The sequence below is a fragment of the Marmota flaviventris genome, chromosome 10 (assembly GCF_047511675.1).
Source record: "Marmota flaviventris isolate mMarFla1 chromosome 10, mMarFla1.hap1, whole genome shotgun sequence".
Lineage (NCBI taxonomy): Eukaryota > Metazoa > Chordata > Mammalia > Rodentia > Sciuridae > Marmota > Marmota flaviventris.
The window spans coordinates 64,493,277-64,520,440 of NC_092507.1; the positions used below are offsets into that span (position 1 = coordinate 64,493,277).

The 27,164-nt window shown below is 35.8% G+C and overlaps 1 protein-coding gene across 16 annotated transcripts in view; it reads right to left on the bottom strand.

Moving 5' to 3' along the window:
* Positions 1–27,164, bottom strand: part of Zzz3 (zinc finger ZZ-type containing 3) — a 256,464-nt gene that overhangs the window by 210,636 nt on the left and 18,664 nt on the right. For 15 of the 16 annotated variants that reach the window (XR_011708860.1, XR_011708858.1, XR_011708861.1 and 12 more), the window contains exons 2-3: positions 2,380–2,513; positions 296–449 (exon numbers count right to left, since the gene is read on the bottom strand). Coding sequence is in view for 1 of the 16 variants with exons in the window: in XM_071617953.1 (XP_071474054.1) it covers positions 296–318 (23 nt within the window). In the remaining 15 variants the exon portion in view is untranslated. The remainder of the gene's footprint in view (positions 1–295; positions 450–2,379; positions 2,514–27,164) is intronic. The other variant, XM_071617949.1, reaches the window with a different exon arrangement.

Below are 27,164 nucleotides of genomic sequence, written 5' to 3' on the forward strand. Positions count from 1 at the left end.
GCTTTGGATGGCCTCTAACTTACAATCCTCCTGCCTCAGCCTCCAGAGTAGTTGGGATTACAGTTGTGAACCACAATGCCTGGCTCAAAGATCCTTGGTTTATTGGTCTAGACATTCCAAAATACTGATGGAAAGAGTGGAAAAATATTTCATCCCTATAGCATTTCCCTCCTATAAATACCTCATCAGACTTTAGTCTTCTACACAGTATGAAAATAGTCTGTCCCCTCAAAAAAAAGAAAGAAAAGAAATCAGACTAAAGTTGTCTTCACTACTGCAAAACTAAATAACTTACCTGTACAACCAAAGATCTATCATTGTGGAAATATTATCTCTTTTCCATATATCCTGAAGGAGTTGAAGCTATGATCTAGAATAGAGCTTAAGCTTCAGGGTTTCAGACTCTCAGCTTCAGCCATGGAGAATACTAGAAACTCTTAAACTCCTTTCTTTAAAATAAAATAATAAAAAAAGAATTAAAGAAGGAAATTAATTTATGCTAATAGATTTACTCCTATGATGAGAGGACACAGCAGGTAATGAATCTCTTTATATGACATCTTCGGGGCTTCTTGATAACTGAAGCCAGGTTACTAAGAAACTAGGATTTTTAGAAATCAACAAAAACAAACAAACCTTCAAAATACACCAAATCCATACAACTTAGTTTGAATCAAAATATGACTTGGTTCTTGTTATAAAGTTCTGCTCTAAGGCGGGTTTTTTTTTTTTTTTTAGGTGACCTAAGGATTGTCCTTGATAGGACTTCTCATATCAGAATTTATAATCTCTTACTCTTATTCTAGAGGATTTTGTTCCAAATATAAAAAAACTTGGGAACTGAGCATAAAAACTATTTAGGTTATACATACCAAAGAATCAACCAAGTCTTCTACACCTACAGAAAAATCTTCATATTTATTAAAGTGCTAGATACTCATTTATTAAAAGAAATTTCTACTATTTTTGACATGTAGATTTTCAACAAGGACAAAAATAATAAGGATTTTCTGGGCTGAGTACCCAGTTAGCCAGATATTTAATTAACCTAAATCATTCCAATTCTTGGAACAGTCTGTTAATTACAGCTTTACTAATGTGTTATGATATCCTTTTCAGAAGATATAATCTGGCTAAATGAGTTATTATGAGTGCCCATCTGCAGACAAAGAGTACCAGGAAAAAGACCGGCAGATGTTTATGATACAGTGTCACTTTATGATAAGCATAAAACTACATATTCTAAAAGTGATACTATTTTCAGTGAAGAATTATAATTTAGAGACTGATGCAATTATCAATAATTGTAAAGTAGGGTTACTGCCTAGTAAAATTATATTACTGTTTTAGAATGGAATAGGATTAAATGTTTCTTCTCTTGGAGGTGGCCAGTTCCACCCACCTTGGAGCATTCCTTCCATTTTACTCAATAAATTTTTTATGCTTTTTATTAAAAAAACAGGGGGAAATACAGTTAATATTTATTATATACAGATGTAACTTCTTCCAGTTTTGCCTTGTAGAGTCTTGGAAAAGCACAAAAAAGGAAAACTGGCTGAATTTAATAGTTCACTACTATGTTAAAAAAATTTTTCTAGCCAGGCACAGTAGTACACGCCACTACTCCCAGCAAGGGAGCTGAGGCAAAAAGATTGCAAGAATGAGGCCAGCCTTAGCAATTTAGTGAGACCCTAATTAACTTGGTGAAATACTCTTTCAAAATAAAAAATAAAATGGGCTAGGGATACAGCTCAGTGGTCAAGTACTCCTGGGTTCAATCCCCAGTACCAAAAAAAAACACACACACACACACACACACACACAAAAAAAAAAAAAGAAACTTTTTTTTAAATAAAAAGATTTTTTTAAAATCTTCTAAATTAACATGAGGAGGGAAAGCACAGTGAAAACATGAAGTACTACTAACTTTAAAATTCACTCTTCTTATACCAAAGACTCAAAACGACAACTCCTCTGTACTCGACCCTGAAACCTTTCATAAACATTACATTCTAGAGTGTGTGATGGTGGTAGCACCCATCAGAGGCAAAAGTAACCTACAAATTAAAATGTGTTTTTAAACATACATGGATGTGCCTGTCCTAGCACTCTATCAAGTTCTAGTCAACAATATTACCACCCTTGTTGAAGAGAGTTCACTTCAAGAACATCATCCTGAAGAACATCATACCAGAAGAGTGTAAGTGCAATTGTTATTTTTACAGAAGGACTGATACTTACAGCTGACTTCTACCAATATTAAGACAGATAGGATCCTGAGGGCATATTTCATAAAAGCCTGATTCACTGAAAAAGAGACTTCAATTACTTCTAACTCGATCCCACCTGGCCTTAATTAAGATTACGTTTTGTTCTTACCTTTTTTAAAAGTGTTTCGCCTAGTATTTGAATCCCAAGCGTCTGTATTTATCTGTCATCACTGTTAATGTCCATGTTACATTGAGACTTCAGGTATGAATTATTTATATGGTTGTACTAGCACAACTTGGTATCTGTGAAGGGAAACCACAATGTCACTATGGCTGTGTTACTGTTTACAGATGTGTGGATAAAAGTGATAATATTTCTAAATACTTACATAGGACATTTCATTTTCTAATAAATTTCATAAATAATTATCTATATTTAGCCATGAAATATGTGATATTTTCAACAGAGTAAGATGATTTGTTAACACATTCTCACAAATTCTTCTCAGAGTATGCCGCAGTCCGGCTGCAGCAAAATAACCGGGGGGGGGGGGGGTGACTAGCAACTTGTGTACATTGATGCAGCAGGAGTGGGAGCCATTTATTGTAGGACCGGAGCGGTATATATACATTCCACACAGTTGATCTTAATTAACATAAACTCGATACAGCAGTCAACCAATAAGGAATCTCCACACTTAATGGCTCGCTGGCGTTACTTCACAAACCACTCCCTCTGGCATTTTGCCAGGCGCCATCTTGACTTGTTTACAGACTCTAACAAGAGTACCCATAAGCAAGTTTTCTAAATTTAATTCTAAATTAAAACTCCTGCAGAGAGATCCTCATTGAGTATCAGTGTAGAAATACTTCATTTTCTAAGGCTGTAACAACTCTGACATTAAAATAAAGCACTTTTTTTGTTTTATTATAATATCTAAGAACTAACTAAATACGTGACATCTTTTATTTTTTCAGTACCAGGGACTGAACCCAGGAGTGGCTCTCTACCACTGAGCTACAACTCCTGCCCTGTTCATTTTTTCTTTTGAAACAGGGTCTTGGCTTAGGGCCTTGAACTCATGATCCTCCTTCCTCAGCCTTCTCTGGTCACTAGGATTAAAAGTGAGAATCACCATGCCCAGCTGTATATCTTTTAATGTACTCCTTTCACCTTAGACTATACCTTTTGTAGGACTAATATGTCAAAGTATTTTAGAAATAAGCAGAAATTAAATGTTATTTAAAATCAATTAAGGAGTTATGGGTGTAGCTCAACTTATATTCAAGACTTTGGGTTCAAAACCCAGCACCCTAATACTAAACAGAAATGTAACTATACAAACATACCTTTAAAATAAACTTCATAAAAACAAATTTGGCTGATTACAAATCTGAGAAATATATTCATGTGACTACAATGATGAGGAAAAGCCTTATATACTTTCATTTAGGCCCAGCTACTCAGGAACCTAAGGCAGGAAGATGGTTGAGCCCAGAAGCTAGGGGCCATCCTGGGTAACACAGAATGACTCCATCTCAAAAACAAAACACAATAATAACAAAACCTTAAGTTATTTTAATCAGCTTAAAACTAGAAAAAATGAGTGACTGAAAAATGCTCATTCATATACATCAAAATAAGCCTTTGAAAGACATTTTAAAATGATTCACCAGGTGTGCTGCTCCAAATTCCTATATGATAAAAACAAAGAGTAAAAATCCATGAGGAAAATGCAGATATCGTTGTTTGTAGATAATTCTTGACAAAATTGTTTTCAAATGTTAAAAACTAACCTTAACTAACACCATAAAAAATTAACCCAAGAGGGGCAGTGGCTTGCACACCTGTAGCCCCAGCTCAGGAGGCTGAGGCAGGAGGATCTCCAAGTTCAAAACCAGCCTCAGCAAAAGTGAAGTGCTCAGAAGCTCAGTGAGACCCTGTCTCTAAATAAAAAATACAAACTAGGGCTGGGAATGTAGTTCGGTGGTCCACTGCCCCTGAGTTTAATCCCAGGTATCAAATAAACAAACAAACAAACAACCCAAATCTAAGTAATCATAAATTTAACAATTTTAAAAAATTTTTATGCTATGAGAGCCAAAACTCATAGCACCTACATTACACTCTTCGTTTCATACACTATAAATTTCAAACTTAAGCTTTCCACAAAAATACTATGTGTTTTCTGGGACAGATAAACTACTTTATGTTATGACAAATTATAACAATTTTTCATTTGCATTATTTAAGCATAGTAACTTTGTTCTAGAAATTTAAAAAATCTAGCTATTTTATCTTTTTAAAATATACAAAACAAAATGAACTACTTATGTCCTCTTCCTAAAGCCTTCTTATTTTATTTATTCCTTGCTACAGACAGAGCTTTGCTTGTTTTCACTAATAAAATTCACTGACTATTCAACCATTCAACAGCAGATCTAAAAACCAATCTTCACTAAAAAAGAATTACTTTTCCTACTACTTTCAGTCTAACACTGGTACCACTGTGCTAACTAGATTACAGGATCTCAGATTCATGGCACACATGGATCACTTCAAAAGTGTACAGAAAATCTCACTAGAAAATATCAGTTCTGGTCATATAGCAAAGTTATGAACCACACCATATACTATAAAACTATAAAGTCCAAGCTAAAGGTAACCTAAATTATGAGACACTACAAAAATTTTGTGGTATTTTCTTATGAGATTGGGGTGGGGGGAAGAAAGGTTATACTATAGACTCATATTTAGTGTCTAATTCTGGTTGTTATAGATGAAAATACACTAAATTTGTATACTATGCTATTGCCTTAACAGGTTTTTTCTTTTTCTTTCTTTCTTTCTTTTTTTTTTTTTTTTTTTTTTTTAATGTGCTAGGGATTGAATCCATGGCTTTACACATTACTAGGCAAGTGACTACCAATGAGCTAGTCCCCAGTCCCCTACCCTATGATTTTAAAAGAAATTGAGAGATATTTAAACCAGGTAAGATAGTGGAATCCTGTAATCCTACCTACTCAGGAGGCTGAATCAGGACAATCAAAAGTTCAATACCAGCCTGGAAAATTTTTAGCTAGACCTGTCTCAAAATAAAATTTTAAAAGGGCAGGGGGTGTAGCTAAGTGGTACAGTGCTTGCCTTGCCTAGTCTATGTAAGGCCCTAGGTTCAAGCCCCAGAACTTCAAAGAAAATCCAGTCAACTGTAAAAAGCATCAACATCATGTTAAAACAGAAACACCTTTCCTAGACAACATTTCACAGTTACTTGCTATAAAAAGCTGAACCAAAGTTTTATTAAGTACAAATTATGATCACAGAGCCCACTGTCCTGGCCCCCTGAATTGTTTAGAATCACAGGTTCTGTTTTGGATGATGTCTACAGATTTTTAGAAATAAGTCTATTTCTGGTCAACAGAAAGTAGAAAGTATCAGGATATGGTGGGAGGAGATGGACATGTGATTCTGTCATCAATGAACAAGCCACTTTGTCTATCTTTGTTTTGTTTTGTTTTGTTTTTTTCATCAGCAAAATGGCAGACAATATCTGCCTACAACCTCACCGGGCTGTTGTAAAGTTCAGAAAAAAAGAGCAAGTCTGTGAGATACTTTTGTATGTTTGTTATCAAACTTTAGTAGGCTAAGAAATTCCTGAAGCCAACATCCCCAAATATCGAGATTCAGCAGGTCTGGACATGAACACATAAATTTTCATTTTAATTAGGTACTTCAAGTCATTCCAATGTAGAATGAAGATCATACTTTACATAAGATTCTCCTAAAACCTTAGTGTTCCTTAACCTAGTTATGTATTTAAAATGCATATTTCTAAACTTCATCCTTAAAACTCCAGATCAGAAAATAGAGCATAAAAATCTTTATTTTATCAAATGCTATAAGTGATTCAGATGTACGTGAGACATGATCCATCTTTTTAGAAAATCTGCACTATATTCTTCCTCCAAAATATTTCTCAAATTGTTCTCCACCTCTGTAATATCATCACCTGTGACCATCCTGCATCATCTTGTATGTTAACTAGCCCAAATGCCCTCTAATTATTTCCTCTACTTTGTCCCTTAAAATGCAGTCTACAGAGTGGCCAGGATGCATACCTAATTATCTCACCTTCCTGTCTAAAAACTTTTCCAAGGGACTTCCACTTCTGGCCAACAGAGAGTAACGGGCAAGATTTTCATGCTCCCACCTGAAACAACTAAAAATCTGTGCAAAGTGTATGAAAATGTTTTCACACACTTAGAAGAAGAAAGGAAAAAAAAAATCTTAGAAGATCTACAAAGGTTACCGTTAAACCTCGAGCTGAATATGGATCCATATCCAAGAAAAACCTAACCATAAGCAAGACTCCACTGAAAAAATGTATAACAACTGAAGAGTTGCCAGCCCAGTGGTATATACCTGTAGTTCAGCTACTTGGAAGACCAAGGTAGGAGGATTTCAAGTTTGAGGTTAGCCTGGGCAACTAAGCAACTCCCTGTCTCACAATAAAAAATAAAAGGAGGGCTGGGGTTGTGGCTTAATGATAGAGTGCTTGCCCAACACTCACATGTTTGAATCTCAACACCACATAAAAATAAATAAATAAAGTCACTATTTTAATAAATAAATAGATAGATAGATAAGTTAGGAAAATTGGTGTATGCCTGTAATCCCTGTGGCTCCAGAGGCTGAAGCAAGAGGATTACAAGTTCAAAGCCAGCCTCAGCAATTTATCAAGGCCCTAAGCAACATAGCAAGAACACCTGTCTCAAAGTTAAAAAAAAAAAAAAAAAAGAGGTTGGGATGTAGTTATATGGTAAAGTTCACTCAATCCCCAGTACAAAAAAAAAGAATATGTTCTAAAAAATGTTTAAAGCATTTTAGCTATTTGGAAACAATTGGGAAGAATAATAATCAGTGAATTTAAAAGGATTTAAATAATATAAATGATGATAACAATTGATTTCAATTAGAAAATAATAATAAAGATGTCTCAAAAATCTCTAAGCTAGGCATGGTGGTGAATGTCTGTAATTCCAGGAATCAGGAGGCTAAGGGAAAACCATTCCAAATTCCAGACCAGCCTCAGCAATTTAGGGAGATCCTGTCTCAAAAAAAAAAAAAAAGGAGGCTGGAGATGTAGCTCAGTGGTAGATTGGCACTAAATTCAATCCTTAGTAACACACATACAATATCTCCAAATACTTGGAAATATATAATATGCTTTGTTAACATAATAATCTATAATTTAGAAAAAAAAAAAAAAAAAAAAAGGTGCTGAGTGTGGTGACACACACCTTTATCCCAAAAACTCAGGAGGCTGAGGCAGGATTACAAATTCAGGATTACAGGGCTGGGGATACAGCTCAACTGGTAGAGTGCTTACACAAGGCCCTGAGTTAAATCTCCAGCACCACCACCACCACAACAACAATAAAAGTTTAGGATTACAACCAGAGCAATTTAGTAAGGCTCTAAGCAACTTAGTGAGACCCTGTCTCAAAATATAAAATAAAAAATACTGGAGATGTAGCTCAGGCAATCCCCAGTACCAGGGGGGAAAAAGAAAAGAGGGAAAGAAAGGTCTCAATGACTTCAGTTTACACCATAAAAAAACTAATAAAGAAAGGATAAAATAACCCATATAAATAGAAGAAAAATGAAATAATAATGAACAGAAATAGAAATAGAACAGAAATGAAATGGAAAACAGAGAAAAATTCATAAGCCCAAAGCTGACTCATTAAGAAAAAACAATAAAATTGAGTCTGGGATTATAGCTCAGTGATAGAGCATATGGTTAGCATGTATGAGGTCCTGGGTTCAAAGCCCACCACAAAAATCAATAAAATTGAGGCTGGGGTTACAGCTCAGTGACAGAGCATATGCTTAGCATGTATGAGGCCCTGGGTTCAAAGCCCACTGCCCCACACCCCATACACACACTAAAAACCAATAAAACTGATAAATCTCTAGCCAGACTAATCAGAGGAAAAGTACAAATTATCAGTATTAATAAAGAAATGATATTAATATAGATTCTGTAAATATTTCTGAAGGCTTTATTCATATTTTAATAGAAAATTATTCTAACAAGAGTAACAAGAGCATTCAATGGGCAATGAACAATCTTTTCAATAAATAGTACTGGGACAACTGGTTATTCACATGCAATAAACAATAAAGTTGAACTCCTACCTCATACCATATATAAAAATTAATTCAAAGTACATTAAAGATTAAATTTAAGAGTTAAAATGATAACATTATTTGTTATGCTAAAAGCATGAACAATAAGGACAAATACTCTATATGATTCTACTTATATGAGGTATCTACAGTGTTAAATTCATAGACACAGAAAGCAGAATAGGAACTGTCACAGAGAAAAGGGAATTATAGTTTAGTGAGTAAAGAGTTTTAGTACAGCGATAAAGAAAAAAATTCTGGAAACAGCAGTGATAGTTACAGTTATACAACAACGTGAATATACTTAATGTCACTAAACTCTACAGTTATAAAACAGTTAAAATGGTAAATTTTTTGAAAACTGTATTCTAATACAAATTTAAAACATTAACAAAGCACAAGGAACCGAAGAAAAATACAGATAAATTGAAATCATCAAAATTAAACCTAGCTAGGTATAATGGTATAAGCCTGTGGTCCCAGCTACTATGGAGGCTAAATCAGAATTACTTGAGCCCAGGAGTTGGAACCCAGCCTGAACAACACAGCAATACCCTGTTTCAAAAAATAAAAAATACATAAAACCTTTCATTGTTTCATGAACTCAAAAAAGGTAACACTTGGGCTGGGGTTGTGGCTCAGTAGTAGAGTGCTCACCACGCACGTGCAAGACCCTGGGTTCGAGCCTCAGCACCACATAAAAATAAGTAAGTGAAATAAAGGTATTGTGTCTAACTACAACTAAAAAACAAACATTAAAAAAAAAGGTAACTCGGGGCTGGGGATGTGGCTCAAGCGGTAGCGCGCTCACCTTGCATGCGTGCGGCCCGGGTTCGATCCTCAGCACCACATACAAAGAAAGATGTTGTGTCCGCCGAAAACTAAAAAATAAACACTAAAAATTTCTCTCTCTCTCTCTCACTCACTCAAAAAAAAAAAAAAGGTAACACTTATTCTATTTTATGGAATGAAGCATTGCCCAATACTAGAATAAAAAATAAAGCAAATTAAGATATTCAAATTAAATTGTTTTAATCTTGCTTCTTAAGCAATCTAGTGTCCAACAAAGGGACTCAAAGAAAAATGCTAAACTTGTAACAGCCCTTAAGGAATACAGGAGACAATTATTCATAACAGTCAGAAAGTGGAAATAACCCAAATATTCATCAACTACTGAATTAAAAAAAAAAGTATATTGATATAAAGAAATTCAGTCATTAAAAGGAAAGAGATACTAATATATGCTACACCATTGATGAACTTTAAAAACAACATGATAAGAAAACAGTCACAAAAGCCTACATATTATGATTCCATTTATATGAAATGTCCAAAATAGAAAAAGAAAGTTGCTGAGACTCTGTGAGGGAAGAAATGGTAGAAAATAAATGAGGATTCTTTAGAGTGATGAAAATGTTCTGCAGTGCTTTATGAGTATACTAAAAATCACTGAATTTTAAAATTTTAAAAGGATTTTAAATTTTAAAAGGAGGAATTTTGCCAGGTGCAGTGGGGCATATTATAATCCCAGAAACTCAGGAAGCTAAAGCAGAAGAATTTCAAGTTCAAGGCCAGCCTCAGCAACTTAATAGGACCCCCATTTCAAAATAAAATGAGCTAGAGATATAACTCAGTGATAAAGTGCCTCTGGGTTCAATATCCAGTCCCACCTCACCTCCCCAAAATAATGAATTTTATAATATGTATTAATCTCAGGGGATTTTGTGTTTGGTATTAAATTCCAGGCTTCAGGCACACTAGGCAAACACTTTTCCATTGAGTTACATCCCCAACCCTTTATCAATTTTTTTAACTTATTTAGGTACTGGAATTGAAATTGAAATCAGGGGTGCCTTACCACTGAGCTATATTCCTAGTCCTTTTAATTTTTTTATTTATGAACAATAAGGACAAATACTCTATATGATTCTACTTATATGAGGTATCTACATATAAGTAGAATCATATAGAGCTAGGTTGCTATGGCTTAAGTTGCTAAGGCTGATCTCAAACTTGCAATCCTCCTGCCTCAGTTGCCTAAGTCACCGAAATTACAGGAATGTGCCAATATGCCTGGTTTTTCATTTTTAAAAAGAAAATATTAGCCATGTGGGGTGGTGCATGCCTGTAATCCCAGCAGCTCAAGGGACTGAGGCAGGAGGATTGAGGTGCAACTTCAAAACCAACCTCAACAATTTAGCGAGGCCCAAAGCAAGGGTGGGGGATATAGCTAAAACATCCCTGGGTTCGATCCTCACTACCACCAAAAAAAAAGAAAGAAAAGGAAGAGAGGAAGGGAAGGAAGGAAAAGAAATGTACTATGGAAGGAAGACAGGAAGGAAGGAAAAAAAAAACCCATACCATTCCAGAAACTTTCTTAGAATACAATGGGGATTGGGGCAGAGGACCTCATCAGTCAGTTAAGCAGGACTATCCTAACTTGTGCAACTCGAGCCATATTTTTCAAGCTTCCTTGAGCTCGTTCCATCTGTAAAATGAAGAGGCTAATTTTTAAAATGTATTTAAAAAATTGATTTGTAATATATATTAATGAGCAATATTTATAACTGGTCCCCCAGAATCTACCTTTGTTCTCCTTCCATTTCTATACTCTACAAGTAACCACTAACTTGACTTTCAATCCCAGATTAGCTTTAGCTAGTTTTTGAATTTGACATAAATAGAACTGTACCATATGTACATATAAAAAAAATGTTTTTTAAATGAGTATACAAAATTATACCTGGTCTTTCCATCTCTACGTATTCTAAATCCTCCCTAATAGCTAACTAGATCTGAACTGCAAATGTTAGGTGAGGAAAGATGGAAGGTAAAGAAGCTTGAGATGTAAATAAATAGTTTTAGTCTTGCTATTATTATACCACCCTTGGAACACTTAAAAATACATACCTCTACATTGTGATAATTCATCAACTATATATTTATTATTTATTCCCCTCTCTTAATGTATATTGTACTTCAATGGAGAAAAGAAAAATTATAAAAATTTAGGGCTGGGGATGTGGCTCAAGCGGTAGCATGCTCGCCTGGCATGCACGGGGCGCTGAGTTCGATCCTCAGCACCATATAAAAGAAATAAAGATGTTGTGTCCACCGAAAACTAAAAAATAAATATTGGGAAAAAAAAAATGTAGCTAAGTATCACAATCATTTGTAGCACTTACAAAAAAAAAGGTAACAGGAATTTCTAATTCCAAAAGTCTGGAATTCAGTTCAGTTGTAATCTATTTTTGTAATTTTAAAGTTTTATAATTTTTCATTTTTCCATTGACGTACAATATACATTAAGAGAGGGGAATAAATAATAGATACATAGTTGATGAATTATCACAATGTAGAGGTATGTATTTTTAAGTGTTCCAAGGGTGGTATAATAATAGAAGACTAAAAGTATTTATTTACATCTCAAGCTTCTTTACCTTCCATCTTTCCTCACCTAACATTTACCTTGCCCTCATAATCACATTATCAGATGCAACCAACCACCTCTTCCAAGACACTATACTGCCAGTGAACCCTATGCATAGCTCTTACCATACCACTGTGAATTTGTAGTATTTTTCAAAACTTTGTTAAGAACATTTTATTAAATTATATCCTAGAGAAACAGAAGAAAGTAAAGCTACTCTAGTCAGAAGTAAGTACAGTGACTGTATGACGGCTTGCCTACCCTTCCTCAAACTATCCCCCTAGTTGTTTGAAAATTATTATTTATTATATTCATCCATTCAGTTTTCTGCTTCATTTACCAAAACTATTTTAATAGAAGATTATTCTTATTTTTTATTTCCATTGTGCCTAGAAATTCATTAAGCATTATTATTGGGACATTATTCAAACTAAGAGTAAATATGGGGGATAAATCAATAAAGGGGGGGAATAAATATGTAGAAGCCCTAAAATAGAAAAGGACTTGGAATGTCAAAGGAACTGAAATGAGGCCAAAGAGGCTAAAACTTAGTGGGTATGAGTTCTCAAGGTGCCAGACCATGAAGGCTGTAGCAAAAACTTGATTTATATTTGCTTTTATGGTTTTATTTTGATTATTTATTCTACCAAAGAATTTTAAACAGAACAATGCTGAGGATTGAACCCAAGACCACTATACTGCTAAGCTACATTGCCATCCTTTTTAATTTTTTGATACAGAGTTTCACTAAATTCAAGGCTGGCCTTGAACTTGTAACCTCCTGCCTCAGCCTCCCAAGTCACTGAGAACACAGGTGCACAACACTGCACCTGGCTTCTTATACTCAAAGATCATTTTGACTGCTGTGTGCACTCAAGTATAATGGAAACGGAACAAATGTATGATAATAAATGTGAATGGGGGAATAAAAGAAAAAAGTCATATGGTCCAATTTTGTTCTTTCCATTCATTCAACAAACATTCAAAGGGACCAATTATGGCCTTGGCACTGTTCTAGGCACTGAGAATGCAATGGGGAACAAAAAGTTCCTGCTTTCACAAAGCTTTCACTTTGTATGAACAAATAAAATATATGTTATGACAGGTGAGAAGTGCTACAAAAAAATAAATAAAGCAAGGTAAAACAAAGAAGAGTAAGATGGTGTTAGGAAGGAATTCTAATGGCCTAACATTTATACTGCAATCATGTAGGGCCTGATAAGCCATAATAAAGATAGCATTTTATATGAGATGAAAGACACTGAATAATTTTTTTTTAGTTGTAACTGGACGCGATACTTTATTTTTGTTTTTATTTTTTAATGTGGTGCTGAGGCTCAAACCCAGCGCCTTGCACATACTAGGCAAGCACTCTACCACTGAGCCATAACCTCAACCCCTACTGGAGAATTCTTATCAAGAGAATAACATGATCTGGCAGAGAATGGAATGCAGACAGCAAAAAAAGTTTTAAAAAATGGAAGATGGTTTGGAAGGCTATAATTGCCATAGGAGAAATAATGGTAAAGTTATTAGTGGAAGAGATAAGAAATTATCCACTTCAATTTAGATTTTGAAAGCAAGCCCAAGAGAATTCACTAATACACTGTCTCTGGGTGGGGATGGTGCAGGGGAGGGAAACAAAGATTCTTACACACTTTACCTCCACCAGGCAGTATTCTTCAAGGTTCTATCCTAGTCTTCTTCCTGTTCCTACTCCTTCATCACTGTACTTCACTTTAGTTTCCCTAAATCTAAAAGGAAAGTTTCTACATTTCTCTTGATCTTCGGTTCTATATATCCAACTGCCTGCCAGACTCAATAAGAATCTAGAATTTACTTGTTCAAAACAATTCACCAATGGGTATACAGCAGAATTTTACAAAACCTTTAAAGAAGAACTAATACCAATACTTTTCAAGCTACTTCAGGAAATAGAAAAGGAGGGAGAACTTCCAAATTCATTCTATGAGGCCAACATCACCCTGATACCTAAACCAGACAAAGACACTTCAAAGAAAGAAAACTACAGACCAATATCTCTAATGAACCTAGATGCAAAAATCCTCAATAAAATTCTGGCGAATCGGATACAAAAACATATCAAAAAAATTGTGCACCATGATCAAGTAGGATTCATCCCTGGGATGCAAGGCTGGTTCAGTATACGGAAATCAATAAATGTTATTCACCACATCAATAGACTTAAAAATAAGAACCATATGATCACCTCGATAGATGCGGAAAAAGCATTCGACAAAGTACAGCATCCCTTTATGTTCAAAACTCTAGAAAAACTAGGGATAACAGGAACATACCTCAATATTGTAAAAGCAATCTATGCTAAGCCTCAGGCTAGCATCATTCTGAATGGAGAAAAACTGAAGGCATTCCCTCTAAAATCTGGAACAAGACAGGGATGCCCTCTCTCTCCACTTCTGTTCAACATAGTTCTCGAAACATTGGCCAGAGCAATTAGACAGACGAAAAAAATTAAAGGCATAAAAATAGGAAAAGAAGAACTTAAATTATCACTATTTGCAGATGATATGATTCTATACCTAGCAGACCCAAAAGGGTCTACAAAGAAACTATTAGAGCTAATAAATGAATTCAGCAAAGTGGCAGGATATAAAATCAACACGCATAAATCAAAGGCATTCCTGTATATCAGCGACAAATCCTCTGAAATGGAAATGAGGACAACCACTCCATTCAAAATATCTTCAAAAAAAATAAAATACTTGGGAATCAACCTAACAAAAGAGGTGAAAGACTTATACAATGAAAACTACAGAACCCTAAAGAGAGAAATAGAAGAAGATCTTAGAAGATGGAAAAATATACCCTGTTCATGGATAGGCAGAACTAACATCATCAAAATGGCGATATTACCAAAAGTTCTCTATAGGTTTAATGCAATGCCAATCAAAATCCCAAGGGCATTTCTTGTAGAAATAGAGAAAGCAATCATGAAATTCATATGGAAAAATAAACGACCCAGAATAGCAAAAACAATGCTAAGCAGGAAGTGTGAATCCGGCGGTATAGCGATACCAGACTTCAAACTATACTACAGAGCAATAGTAACAAAAACAGCATGGTACTGGTACCAAAACAGGCGGGTGGACCAATGGTACAGAATAGAGGACACAGAAACCAATCCACAAAACTACAACTTTCTTATATCTGATAAAGGGGCTAAAAACATGCAATGGAGGAAGGATAGCATCTTCAACAAATGGTGCTGGGAAAACTGGAAATCCATATGCAACAAAATGAAACTGAATCCCTTTCTCTCGCCATGCACAAAAGTTAATTCAAAATGGATCAAGGAGCTTGATATCAAATCAGAGACGCGCCGTCTGATAGAAGAAAAAGTTGGCTACGATCTACAGTCGGTGGGGTCGGGCTCCAAATTCCTCAATAGGACACCCATAGCACAAAAGTTAATAACTAGAATCAACAAATGGGACTTACTCAAACTAAAAAGTTTTTTCTCAGGAAAAGAAACAATAAGAGAGGTAAATAGGGAGCCTACACCCTGGGAACAAATCTTTACTCCTCACACTTCAGATAGAGCCCTAATATCCAGAGTATACAAAGAACTCAAAAAATTAGACAATAAGAGAACAAACAACCCAATCAACAAATGGGCCAAGGACCTGAACAGACACTTCTCAGAGGAGGACATACAGTCAATCAACAAGTACATGAAAAAATGCTCAACATCTCTAGCTGTCAGAGAAATGCAAATCAAAACCACCCTAAGATACCATCTCACTCCAGTAAGATTGGCAGCCATTAAGAAGTCAAACAACAACAAGTGCTGGCGAGGATGTGGGGAAAAGGGTACACTTGTACATTGCTGGTGGGACTGCAGATCGGTGCAGCCAATTTGGAAAGCAGTATGGAGATTTCTTGGAAAGTTGGGAATGGAGCCACCATTTGACCCAGCTATTCCCCTTCTTGGTCTATTCCCTAAAGACCTAAAAAGGGCATGCTACAGGGACACTGCTACATCGATGTTCATAGCAGCACAGTTCACAATAGCAAGACTGTGGAACCAACCTAGATGCCCTTCAATAGACGAATGGATAAAAAAAATGTGGCATTTATACACAATGGAGTATTACTCTGCATTAAAAAATGACAAAATCATAGAATTTACAGGGAAATGGATGGCATTAGAGCAGATTATGCTAAGTGAAGCTAGCCAATCCCTAAAAAACAAATGCCAAATGTCTTCTTTGATATAAGGAGGGTAACTAAGAACAGAGTAGGGATGAAGAGCAGGAGAAGAAGATTAACATTTAACAGGGATGAGAGGTGGGAGGGAAAGGGAGAGAGAAGGGAAATTGCATGGTAATGGAAGGAGACCCTCAGGGTTATACAGTGGAGGAGGTAGAGAGAGAGGAGGGGAGGGGAGGGGAGAGGTGGGGAGGGTGGAGGACGGGAAAGGCAGGGGAGCACAACAGACACTAGTATGGCAATTTGTAAATCAATGGATGTGTAACTGATGTGATTCTGCAATCTGGGTATGGGGTGAAGGTGGGAGTTCATAACCCACTTGAATCAAAGTGTGGAATATGATATGTCAAGAAATTTGTAATGTTTTGAACAACCCACAATAAAAAATTTAAAAAAAAAAAAACACAATTCACCATCTTCCCTTCAACCCCAGCCCAGAACTAAGTATTTAAATAACTGACCTTACAAAATACCCTACATTCCAAAGCAAAACCCTATGAATAACCTTTTTAATTTCCTAGTCCCTGGTCACCATATATACATATCTGATCATTAATAATACTTTTTACTGGGGGGATAGAGGTACATAATATGCACTTCATAATGTCAAAGTACAAAAGTTAAAAAAAAAATTTATTTCTCTGAAAGATCAGTTTCCTGAGATAAAAATTCTCCCTTGACCCTGTCAATGCCTTTCATATCATCTTCCCCTTTTGATGCATTTTTCAAAATCTGCTACCCCCATTTTTTCTTTTTTCTTTGCATTACAGGGGATTGAACCTAGGGATGCTTTACAACTAAACTACATCCCTAACCTTCTTTTATTTTTTATTTTAAGAGAAGGTCACTAAGTTGCTTAGGGCCTCAGTAAACTGCTGAGGCTGGCCTGGAACCTGTGATCTTACTGCCTCAACCTCCTGAGTCACTAGGATTATATACGCATGTACTTCCATACCCAACCATATTTTTCAATATCTCCCTACCGCTATAGACTCTTGCTTAGACTGGAACAACAGTTTCATATAAGGTCTCCTACATCAAATCTTGTTCCTATTCACACCATGATGCAACTCTTGTCTAATCATATCAGCACTCTCCTGCTTTAAACTCTTGAATGACTCTCTATGACAAAGCCCTACCCTAACATTTTCAGTTTCATCTTTGCCAACTCCCCAGCAATGCCTTCAGTCTCAAACTATTTTGAGTTCTTCTGCATTCCTTCTTACCCTTCATGTTTTTTCCTGAACTTTTTTCTACGTAGAACAATATGGTTTCCTGCCCATCCCTCACATTCTATTCAGCTAAGTAAACCTCTACCTTTTCTGTTTCATAATAATATTAATATATTGATGTTACTAATATATGCTAAGCACTTCATACTTCAAGGACCCGAACACAAGCCTTTCATATCATTTAATACTCATAATTACTATCAGATCCTACTTTACTGATGATGAGATACACTGAGAAGTTAACTTGCCCAAGGTCAAAGAACTAGAGATAGAAGACTCTACAGAGAAAGTTTTCTTAAGGATTAGATATCTTATCTTATTTGACATTACTTTATCATTACAGTTCTCCCTTCAGAACAACACTATAATAACACCTTTCAGATTTCCAGTAAACTTTGTAAAAGACACACCCTATCTCTATTTTTGCCATTATATCCCTGGCACTAAATATTGTGCATGGAACATTTTCAGCACTTTAATGGTGATCAACAAATGAACTGCAACAGCAAACATTAAGATGTGAACGTTTGCCAGACACGGTAGTGCATACCTATAATCCCAGTAGTTCAGGAGGCTGAGACAGGAGGATCACAAGTTCAAAGCCAACCTCAGCAAAAGCGAGGCTCTAAGCAACTCAGTGATATCCTGTCTATAAATAAAATACAAACTAGGGCTGGGGATATGGCCCAGTGGTTGAGTGCCCCTGATACCCTGATAACCCCCCCCCCCAAAATTGTGAACATTCCATACCAGGTACTTTAAGAATATGTATTATCTCATACAACTAACTACCCTCTGATATACTCTCTATATTTTTATTTGAATGGTGAGAAAAACTGATGTGATTTGCCCAAGGTCTCAGTGTTCACTGGTACTAAAGTAGGAATGCAAACCCGGGAAGTCTTATCATTAGAATATACAAATGTGTAGGTGGGTAGATGGAAGACAGAAGGAAGGACTTCATGGCACCTGTTTTGATCACTCAGAAGCCTTTTTAATTTCCTAAAGAGCTGAGGTTGTTTGTTTGGTACTAGGGATTGAACCCAGAGGCCTTCTACCACTGAGCTATAGGTATATCCCTAGCCCTTTTCATTTTATTTGGGACAAAGTCTTGTTAAATTACCCAAATTGGCTTTGAACTTGAGATCCTCCTGCCTCAGTCTTACAAACTGTTGGGATTACAGACACTGGGCCATCACACCTGGACATTTGTTTTTTGTTGAGGTTTAAAGAAATAACTTCTAGGTAAGAAAAATTTTATTTCAAACATTATCTCCATCATCAAAAGCTGTAGAATCTGGTTGGAAAGAACAAGAAAAAAAATTTTTTTAAGTGGTAGTAATATAAGATTATGTTATTTCCAAAATGTATCTTAAAACATAGGTCTAGTAAATCGGTTTTTTTTTTCCTTAAGAAGCAAAAATAACTCATACATATAATTTGACCTGGATAAGAACAATAAGAACATAAAAACAAACACTTCCATAGGTTGGGGTCATAGATCAGTGACTTACCTACATGCACAAGGCCCTGACATCAATTCCCAACATAGCAAAACAAACCACAACAAAAATTACACATTAATGATTATTAACAATTTTTCTCTTTATTTTTCTCAATATCTTCCAGGATTCAACAAGAGAATAGTACCTAACCCACACAGCTGCTGGGGTACAGATAATACAATGTTTGTACATTTGTAAATCTTGTTATTTTCCCAAAGCTTCACAAATTCAACTTCACAGATGAATTACCAGTAGAAAAAAAAATCTTTTGTTCTTAAAAACATAAACCTTTAAACCAAGACCGTTTGAAAACTTGAGATCCTTCTGCCTCAGCCTTCCAAGTCACTAGGATTACAGGCATGTGCCACCATGCCCAGTTCTAAAAGTGAATTTCTAATTTTAAAAAAAGAAGAAAATTATATGTTTATAAACATAAACATACATAAACACATATAAATGAATGTTGCCCCATTTTACAACAATAGAGGGAAATGTAAACGGTCATCATGTCAAAGGTACTTGGGTTAAGAAATATTGTAAAATTTTCCATTATTTTTCCAAGTTCCAAAATGTATTGTGGGCTTGGTGCAGTGGCACACACCTATAATCCCAGCAACTAGGGAGGCTGAGACAGGAGGATTCCAAGTTCAAGACTAGCTTAGGTAACTTAGTGAGACCCTATCTCAAAATAAAAAATAAAAAGGGCTGAGGATGTAGCTCTGTGGTAGAGTGCCCCTGGATTCAATCCTTGGTACCACAAAAACAAAAGCAATAAAAACAAAGAAAGAAAGAAAAGAAATGTACTGTGGAAGGAAGAGAGGGAGGGAAGGAAGAAAGAAGAAGGGAGAAAACCTCCATACAGTTCCAAAATTTTTCTTTGACTATATTGGCAATTTCTATTTTCTTAGACTCAGCATCAAAAAACTTCATCCAGCAATATTTAAAGCTGGTATTTTTTCACTTCTGGGTCCATCAGCCTTTTGCCATGGGCTTATAAAGTCATTATAGTTTTGTACTTCAGTTTGACATAAGCTCCTTACAAGGGCAAAAATAAAAGAGTAGTTTTTCTTTTCCAGAGGTGAAATCTAAAGTTAGCCTCTATTAGCTAAATCAGTCAGACTCCAGGAATCTAGTGGTAAACAAACCATAACTGTTCTTAAGTATATATCAACAGAGCATGTTTATTTCTGCAGTACAAATTCTGGCCTATAGAGGAAAATAAAGAAACCTAAGAAGACTGGGATAAAAGACATTTGAAAACATTGGAAATGCACAAAACCCTGTCTGAAAAATTCTGTAACATGAATTAAAGATGATATGTCTGTAAGGTATAGATGTGTCCAGTGCATATATTTGAGAAGCATTTAGTATTGTGAAAAAACAAGTATGGATTCCAATCTCAACTGAAGAACCTTCGTGTTGTGTGACCTTAAGTAATTAACCTCTGATATCCATTCCTCATTGTCAAACACTGGGAAAGCATTCCTACCTCATGGAATTGTCCTAAGAATTAAGCCAAATAAATTATATCAAGTAGCCATAATGTAATAGTATAAAATCAAGAAATGTAATAATGATTACTAACATTTATTATAGAAAATATGCCAGACACTATACTTTATATGCATTATCTAATTTAAAACTCTCAAAACCATATGATGGTTCTTAAGACTGTTATTCTCCTCATATTACAGAAAAGAAAACCAAGGCTTATAAAAGTACTTTATCGAACATTACATAGCTAATTAGGTGGCAGAACAGAGAGTCTTAATTACTCTGCTGATGCCATGGTTTGCAATAACAAAGCACATTTTTATATCTTCATAATAATCTCAAAAGTAAATAGGCAAGCATCATCGTCATTTCCCTTTATATGGCAAGAGACTCAAGGAATGTCAACGATCACACAACTAACAGAGCCAGAGCCAGAGACAGAGCCTGAACCTGAACTTAGGTCTTCCCCTTTTTTTTTTTCCCCCTTTTTGGAGGTAGTAGAGATTGAACCCGTGTGCTTATACATGCTAGGCAAGCCCTCTACCACTGAGCTACACCCCCAGCTTGGACCTCAATCCCTAAACCAGAATTCAATCCATGAGACTAGTACCTCTGCATTATAAAAATAATTCTATAAACACTTTAAAAGAAGAATTTCCCTGGAAAGATGGTGGAATGAGATGAACATCATTACCCTAGGGACATATATGATTGCACAAATGGTACATCTCTACACCGTGTACAACCAGAGAATTGAAATGTTGCACTCCGTTTATGTATGATGAATTGAAATGCATTCTGCTGTCATGTACAACTAAGTAAAACAAATAATTTTTTTTTAAAAAAGATGGTTAAGAAAAAAAAGGAAGGTAGATAGATCTGGAGGAAAAAAAAAAGAGAGATATTATGTGAGCTATATTAAAACTTTTCCAGGCATAATAGTACTCACCTATAATCCCAGCTACTCAGGAGACTAAAATAGGAAGATCACAAGTTAAAGGCAAGTAATTTAGCAAGACCCTTTCCCAAAATAAATTTTTTTTAAAAAACAGGCTAGCCCTAGGCAATTTGGTACATGCCTATAATCCCAGGGACTTGGGAAGCTGAGGCATAATTCCAAGTTCAAGGGAGGCCTCAGCAACTTAGTGAGGTCCTAAGCAACTCAATGAGATCCTGTCTTAAACTAAAAAATAAAAAGAGCTGGCGGGGGGCGGCGGAGGGGGCGGGGCTCAGTGGCTGTAAGGAACATATTTAGCTGATGCCTCATATGTTCTGTAGCTATCAGTAGGGAGCATGCTGAGTGGACCACTTGGGTATAACCAGAAACATCCATGGGCGTAATCAATGAACGTTGAGCTCAGCACCAATATAAACTAAAAGCACAAGACCACCTGCAGCTGCATAGGGAGAACACTGATACACCATCCTGTCATCCGAATGGGCTGGAAGAAACCACCAGAGGACATTTACCTTTCAGCTACCAGAAGTCGCGTGGCCTTGGAGATATTCCAGGACTTGTGGTTATCCTTCGGATTGATTTTAATTATTAATTGAAGTGTTCACTGTATTTAATATCTGTGTGATTGCATTAGAATTATTGCTGTGTGATGTCAGTGTGATCTTAATATACATATTGCACTGAAAGACAATCCGCCTCCAAGTTATTATACAAGTAAGCCACTCACCACAGTGGCAAAGCATCCTGGTATCAAAAAAAATTCCTTCCAGTGGCAGTCAACATTTGAGATAATCAGTAATGAATTCATACTATTTCTATGAAACTTGTGAGAAAAGCTCAGTGCTAATCAGAAGCCAAAGAGAAGATATTTTAACAGGTCTATTGCTGTTTTCTGTGGTAAGTTTCTTGTTTAATGAAAGACATCATTTAAACAGACAACTAGAGATGAGGGCTGGGGTTGTGGCTCAGCGGTAGAGTGCTCGTCTTGCACGTGGGAGGCCCTGGGTTCGATCCTCAGCACCACATAAAAATAGATAAATAAAATAAAGGTATTGTGTACAACTAAAAAAAAATTTTTTTAAAAAAACTAGAGATGATAATTTTATACTTCTTGGTAAGCCATTCAGTATTTCCTACAAAGTCATTCCCTATCTTTATTCAAGGAAAGGAAAAAATTATCATTTTTGGACCTGAACACAGGTACCATATAAGGCCTTGATACTAAAAGTACCTGTCACATTTATTTCCTAGCAGTTATTTTCTACAATAGAAAATTTAAGAAGCAAGTCAAACAATTAATACTGGTAAACTGTTTTTTGGTAAACTGGTTTTCTGTTATAGCAACTCAAATGGACTTGGTGATAGCTGATAAAACAGAAAGCCAAATAGACAAGACTCTCTCCAGTAACAAAAAATAAAACTAAAATTTACAGTGGTCAAGCAACAGAAGGAAGCCAACTACTTCAATTTAGCTCTGCCTGAAGCAAATAAACATCTGGACTTTTCATTTTCATAAGCAAAAATAAGAAAATTGGTGGCACATGCCTACAATACAGCAACTCACTAGGCTAAGGTAAGGAGGATGACAAGTTCGGGGCCAGCCTGGGCAACTCATGAGATCCTGTCATAAAAGAAAAAAAATAAGAGGCTAGGGTTGTGCCTCAGTACTAAAGCACTTGCCTAGCATTACCTAGGCCTTAAATTGCAACTCTCAGCACTGCCAAACAGGCCAACTTAAAAAAAAAAAAAAAACTATGTTTTTTTTAAGCCAGGTACAGATAATAAATGATTATTTATCTGTCCCAAAACACTCAATGGTTTTTGTCAAGACAACAATCAAGTACAAGATTTAAGATTAGAAAAAGCCTTGAAAGCAAATGAAATAATCAAGAGACAAATCAAGATAAATACTTATAACAAAGTAGGATATTTTTATCATTCCTCTCTAACAGGACAGCATTCTCCCAGAAATAAGTTTTGATATCAATGTCAAGGTCTGAATACCAAAATACAGAGACCTTCAATTTTATCAGATAAATAGCTTCCTCTAAATTCTTGTATTTTTTTTTTTACTATCATTTCATAGAGTATGAAATATTTTCACCAGCATGCTAATTAATCTCTAAGCTAGCCTACCCACCACCTCTAAGATAAAGGATGGGGCTGGTGATGTAGCTTAGTGGTAGAATGCGCCTAACATATGCTGAGGCCCTGGGTACAATTTCCAGCATCACACAAAAAATTAAAAATTAAATTAAATTAAAAATTTAAGGGCTGGGGATGTGGCTCAAGCGGTAGTGCGCTCACCTGGCATGCGTGCGGCCCGGGTTCGATCCTCAGCACCACATACAAACAAAGATGTTGTGTCCGCCGAAAACTAAAAAATAAATATTAAAAAATTCTCTCTCTCTCTAAAAAAAAAAAAAAAAAAAAAAAAAAATTTAAAAAGTTGAATAACAATCTGTAGAGGAGGAAAAGGAACTGGGCGCGGTGGCACACACTTGTAATCCCAACCACTTGGGAGGTTAATGCAGGAGGATGGCAAGTTCGATGTCAGCCTCAGCAATTTAGCAAACCTTAAGCAACTCAGGGAGACCCTGCCCCAAAATAAAAAAATAAAAAGGACTGGGGATATAGTTCAGTGGCTAAGCGCCTGAGTTGAATCCCAAGTATCCCCACCAAAAAAAAAAGGGAAAGAAAAGGAGCTCCTGATCTAATTTTCCCAAAAACATAACTGCCAAAACATCATATATAGTCAATTCTCATAACTCATGGTGGTTATACTCTAGTCACCACAAACCCTGAATTAGCTGATATAGACACTAACGGAAAATACGGGTTAAATTCCTGTGAGCCTCTGGTCAAAACATTTTTGTCAAGCTATAAACATATATTATCATTTTATATGTTTTTATTTAAAAACACCTTACCCAATTAATTTATATAGTTGATTCACTGATTAACACTGAACTCACAGTCAAAAGTACTTGGCTGAATAAAACTTAATATATCTAACACATGAATTTTCTTCAAAACTTCCTCGTACTTGGGATCTACACAGAACTTTAGCTCTACATTTAGGGATGCTTTCTTCTTCCCGGATTCTTCCCGCCTTGGTGCTAGTGATTGAACCCAGGTCCTTTTGCTTGATAGGGAAGCACTATAGCATTCTCCACCCCTTTGGGGGTCACTTTAAACAGTGAAATCGATTCCAAAGAAAGCACCAAAGTGGGAAAGACATGGCATTTAATTCACTTCACAAAGGATACTTGTTTACAATATGAGAGCTGAAAACTAGAAGGCTGAGCGTCACCTTGTTTAACCTTAGTTAGGAATGTGCACATCAGGGGATTCAAATTTCATCATTCTGCACATGTCCAAGAATGACAATAAAAGCACCAGGAGTAATGATTTTGGGGTTAGGAATAATTTTAGGGAGTAGATGAGTTTACAATCAGAACTCACAAATAATAAGTCAACTGTATTTACATCATAATCATTAGTTTTACCTACACATCTTGACTTCTGATTACAAAATTATGTGGAAACATTATTTATCTCAATGCTGATCAGAAGTATTCACACTATTTCTGTAACAAATGAAGCTTCTGAAAAAAGTTGTGAGGGGAAAAAAAGAAAACACAGGATGGCTCCTTCCCATAATCCCAGCTATTTGGAAGACTAAGACAGAAGGATCCCAAATTTCAGGCCAGGATCCAAGTGAGACCCTGCCTCAAAATTTAAAACATAAAACCCAAAAAAAAAAAAAAAAAAAAAAATTATGGGGATGTAGCTCAGAGGTAGAGTGCTCTTGGGTTGAATCCCCTACATGGCAAAAAAAGTAATGAATATTCTTGTACATTATAATTATACATCTGTGTCCCTGATTATTTCCTTACAACAAAGTTATTGGATCAAAGAACAGGAAGTTTTTTTTAGGTATTTGATGGACAATGTCAAGCTGCTTTTAAGATAAAAGTGTACTGGTTGCCAGGTATTGTGGCACACACCTATAAACCCAGCTACTCAGGAGAGTCACCAAGTTTGAGGCCAGTCTTTGGCAACTTAGCAAGACCCTGTCTCAAAGTTTTAAAAAGAGGGCGAGGTGGACATATAGCTCAGTATTAGAATGCCTGCATAGCAAGTGTGAAGCTCTGAGGAACTGTTGCAAAATTAAAGGAGACTAGTGAGACAAAATCATTAAATGATCCTTGCTTTTAAAAAGCTATAAAAGCAATTATTAGCATGATTTTAAAATTTTGATTATTAACTATAAACTAGATAATAGCATTAAATTAATGTCATATTTCTGGATTTTAAACATTGTAAGTATAGTTAGGAAATAACCTAGTTCTTAGAGAAAACAGTCTGATGGTATCCTGGATCCAATTCTATTACATGGAATAATTCATTACTGCCTTTCATTACCTGAAAAATAACTGCCCCACCCCTTCTTCACTCATTCTGGCAAAGTCTATTCTTTTCCACAATAAGAACTCTCAATTTCTTCAACAGTACTCAAACACTTCATCATTCTAATTACTCTCCTCTTGATCAATCCAATTTTTCATTTCCTTATTCTTTTAAGTATAGCTTTCAGAAGCAAAGACAACACTGTAAATGTGTTTTAACCAATGTGGAATATATATTATATCCCTCATTATGGGCAGAATCCTATTAGTGCAGCCTGGTACTTTGTTTATTTGGGGGTTTTCTTTTTTAAGCAACTAACACTGTTGGATGTCTGAGATTATACAAAACCAAACTCCAGAAAATGTCTACTGAATTCATCTAGTTCTTCCTCCAAATTTTAATTTTCTCTTCTCAGTTCCCACACCATTAAAGTTTTAAAACAAAAAAACTTCCTCTGAAGCTTTTAACCAAGTCATCATTCCTTCCTTCCTTTGAAACTCCCATCTTTGACTACCTCCATTTCCTCCTGAGAAAAAAATTTTCAAGTTTCTCTATAGGCAAATTCATTAACTCTCATTCAGATAATTTTAATCTACAGTTTTATATCTCTAGCCCCAATCTCCAGCCCCAACTTCACATTTAAAACCAGCATATTCTGCAGGGTGCAGTGTTACACACCTATAATCCCAGCAGCTTGGAGGATGAGGCAGAGGGATTCACAAGTTCAAAGCCAGCCACAGCAATTTAGCAAGGCCCTAATCAACTTGGCAAGACCCTGTCTCAAAATAAAAAATAAAAAGGGCTGGGTATGTGGCTCAGTGATTAAAACGCCCCTGGATTCAATCCCTAATAGCAAAAAAAACCCCAGCATATTCTGAACTCTCAACCTAGATGTCCTCAAATTACCTTGTATTCAACAAGTACAAAACTCTAGTTACTTTCTTTCTATTCTCCCACCAAAGTTATTTTACCCTCCCACCAAAGTTATCTCCTCTTTATATCAACAGTCTCAGTGACAAATATCTACTTATCCAAACTCAAAAACACAAGACATCTTAAATCATCCCTTCTTCTAACAATATACAATCAACAAACTCTAGTCATTCTACCTCCACAAATGGAAATGACTTTCCACTCTTTCATCCCATTTAAACAAGTAAAGCCTAAGTGGTCCAATGTATTCTTTATTAGTCCTGACCAATTTTTCTTTTTTCTCTTTTGCAGTACTGAGCATCAAAACTAGGGAAAAACTTGGCAATCCTCCTGCCTCAGCCTCCTGAGTCACTGGCATGGGCCACTGACCTGACTAATTTTTCAAACAGAAGAAGTAGTAGCAAAAGCATAAAAAAACAAACAATGAAAAAGAAACGATTTTCCCTCATCTTCAATTCTTGGAAAACTTATTCCTCAAAACTCACTCCAATAATCCATCAGAATTAACTCCTCTTGGTGCACGCCTATAATCCCAACAACTCAGG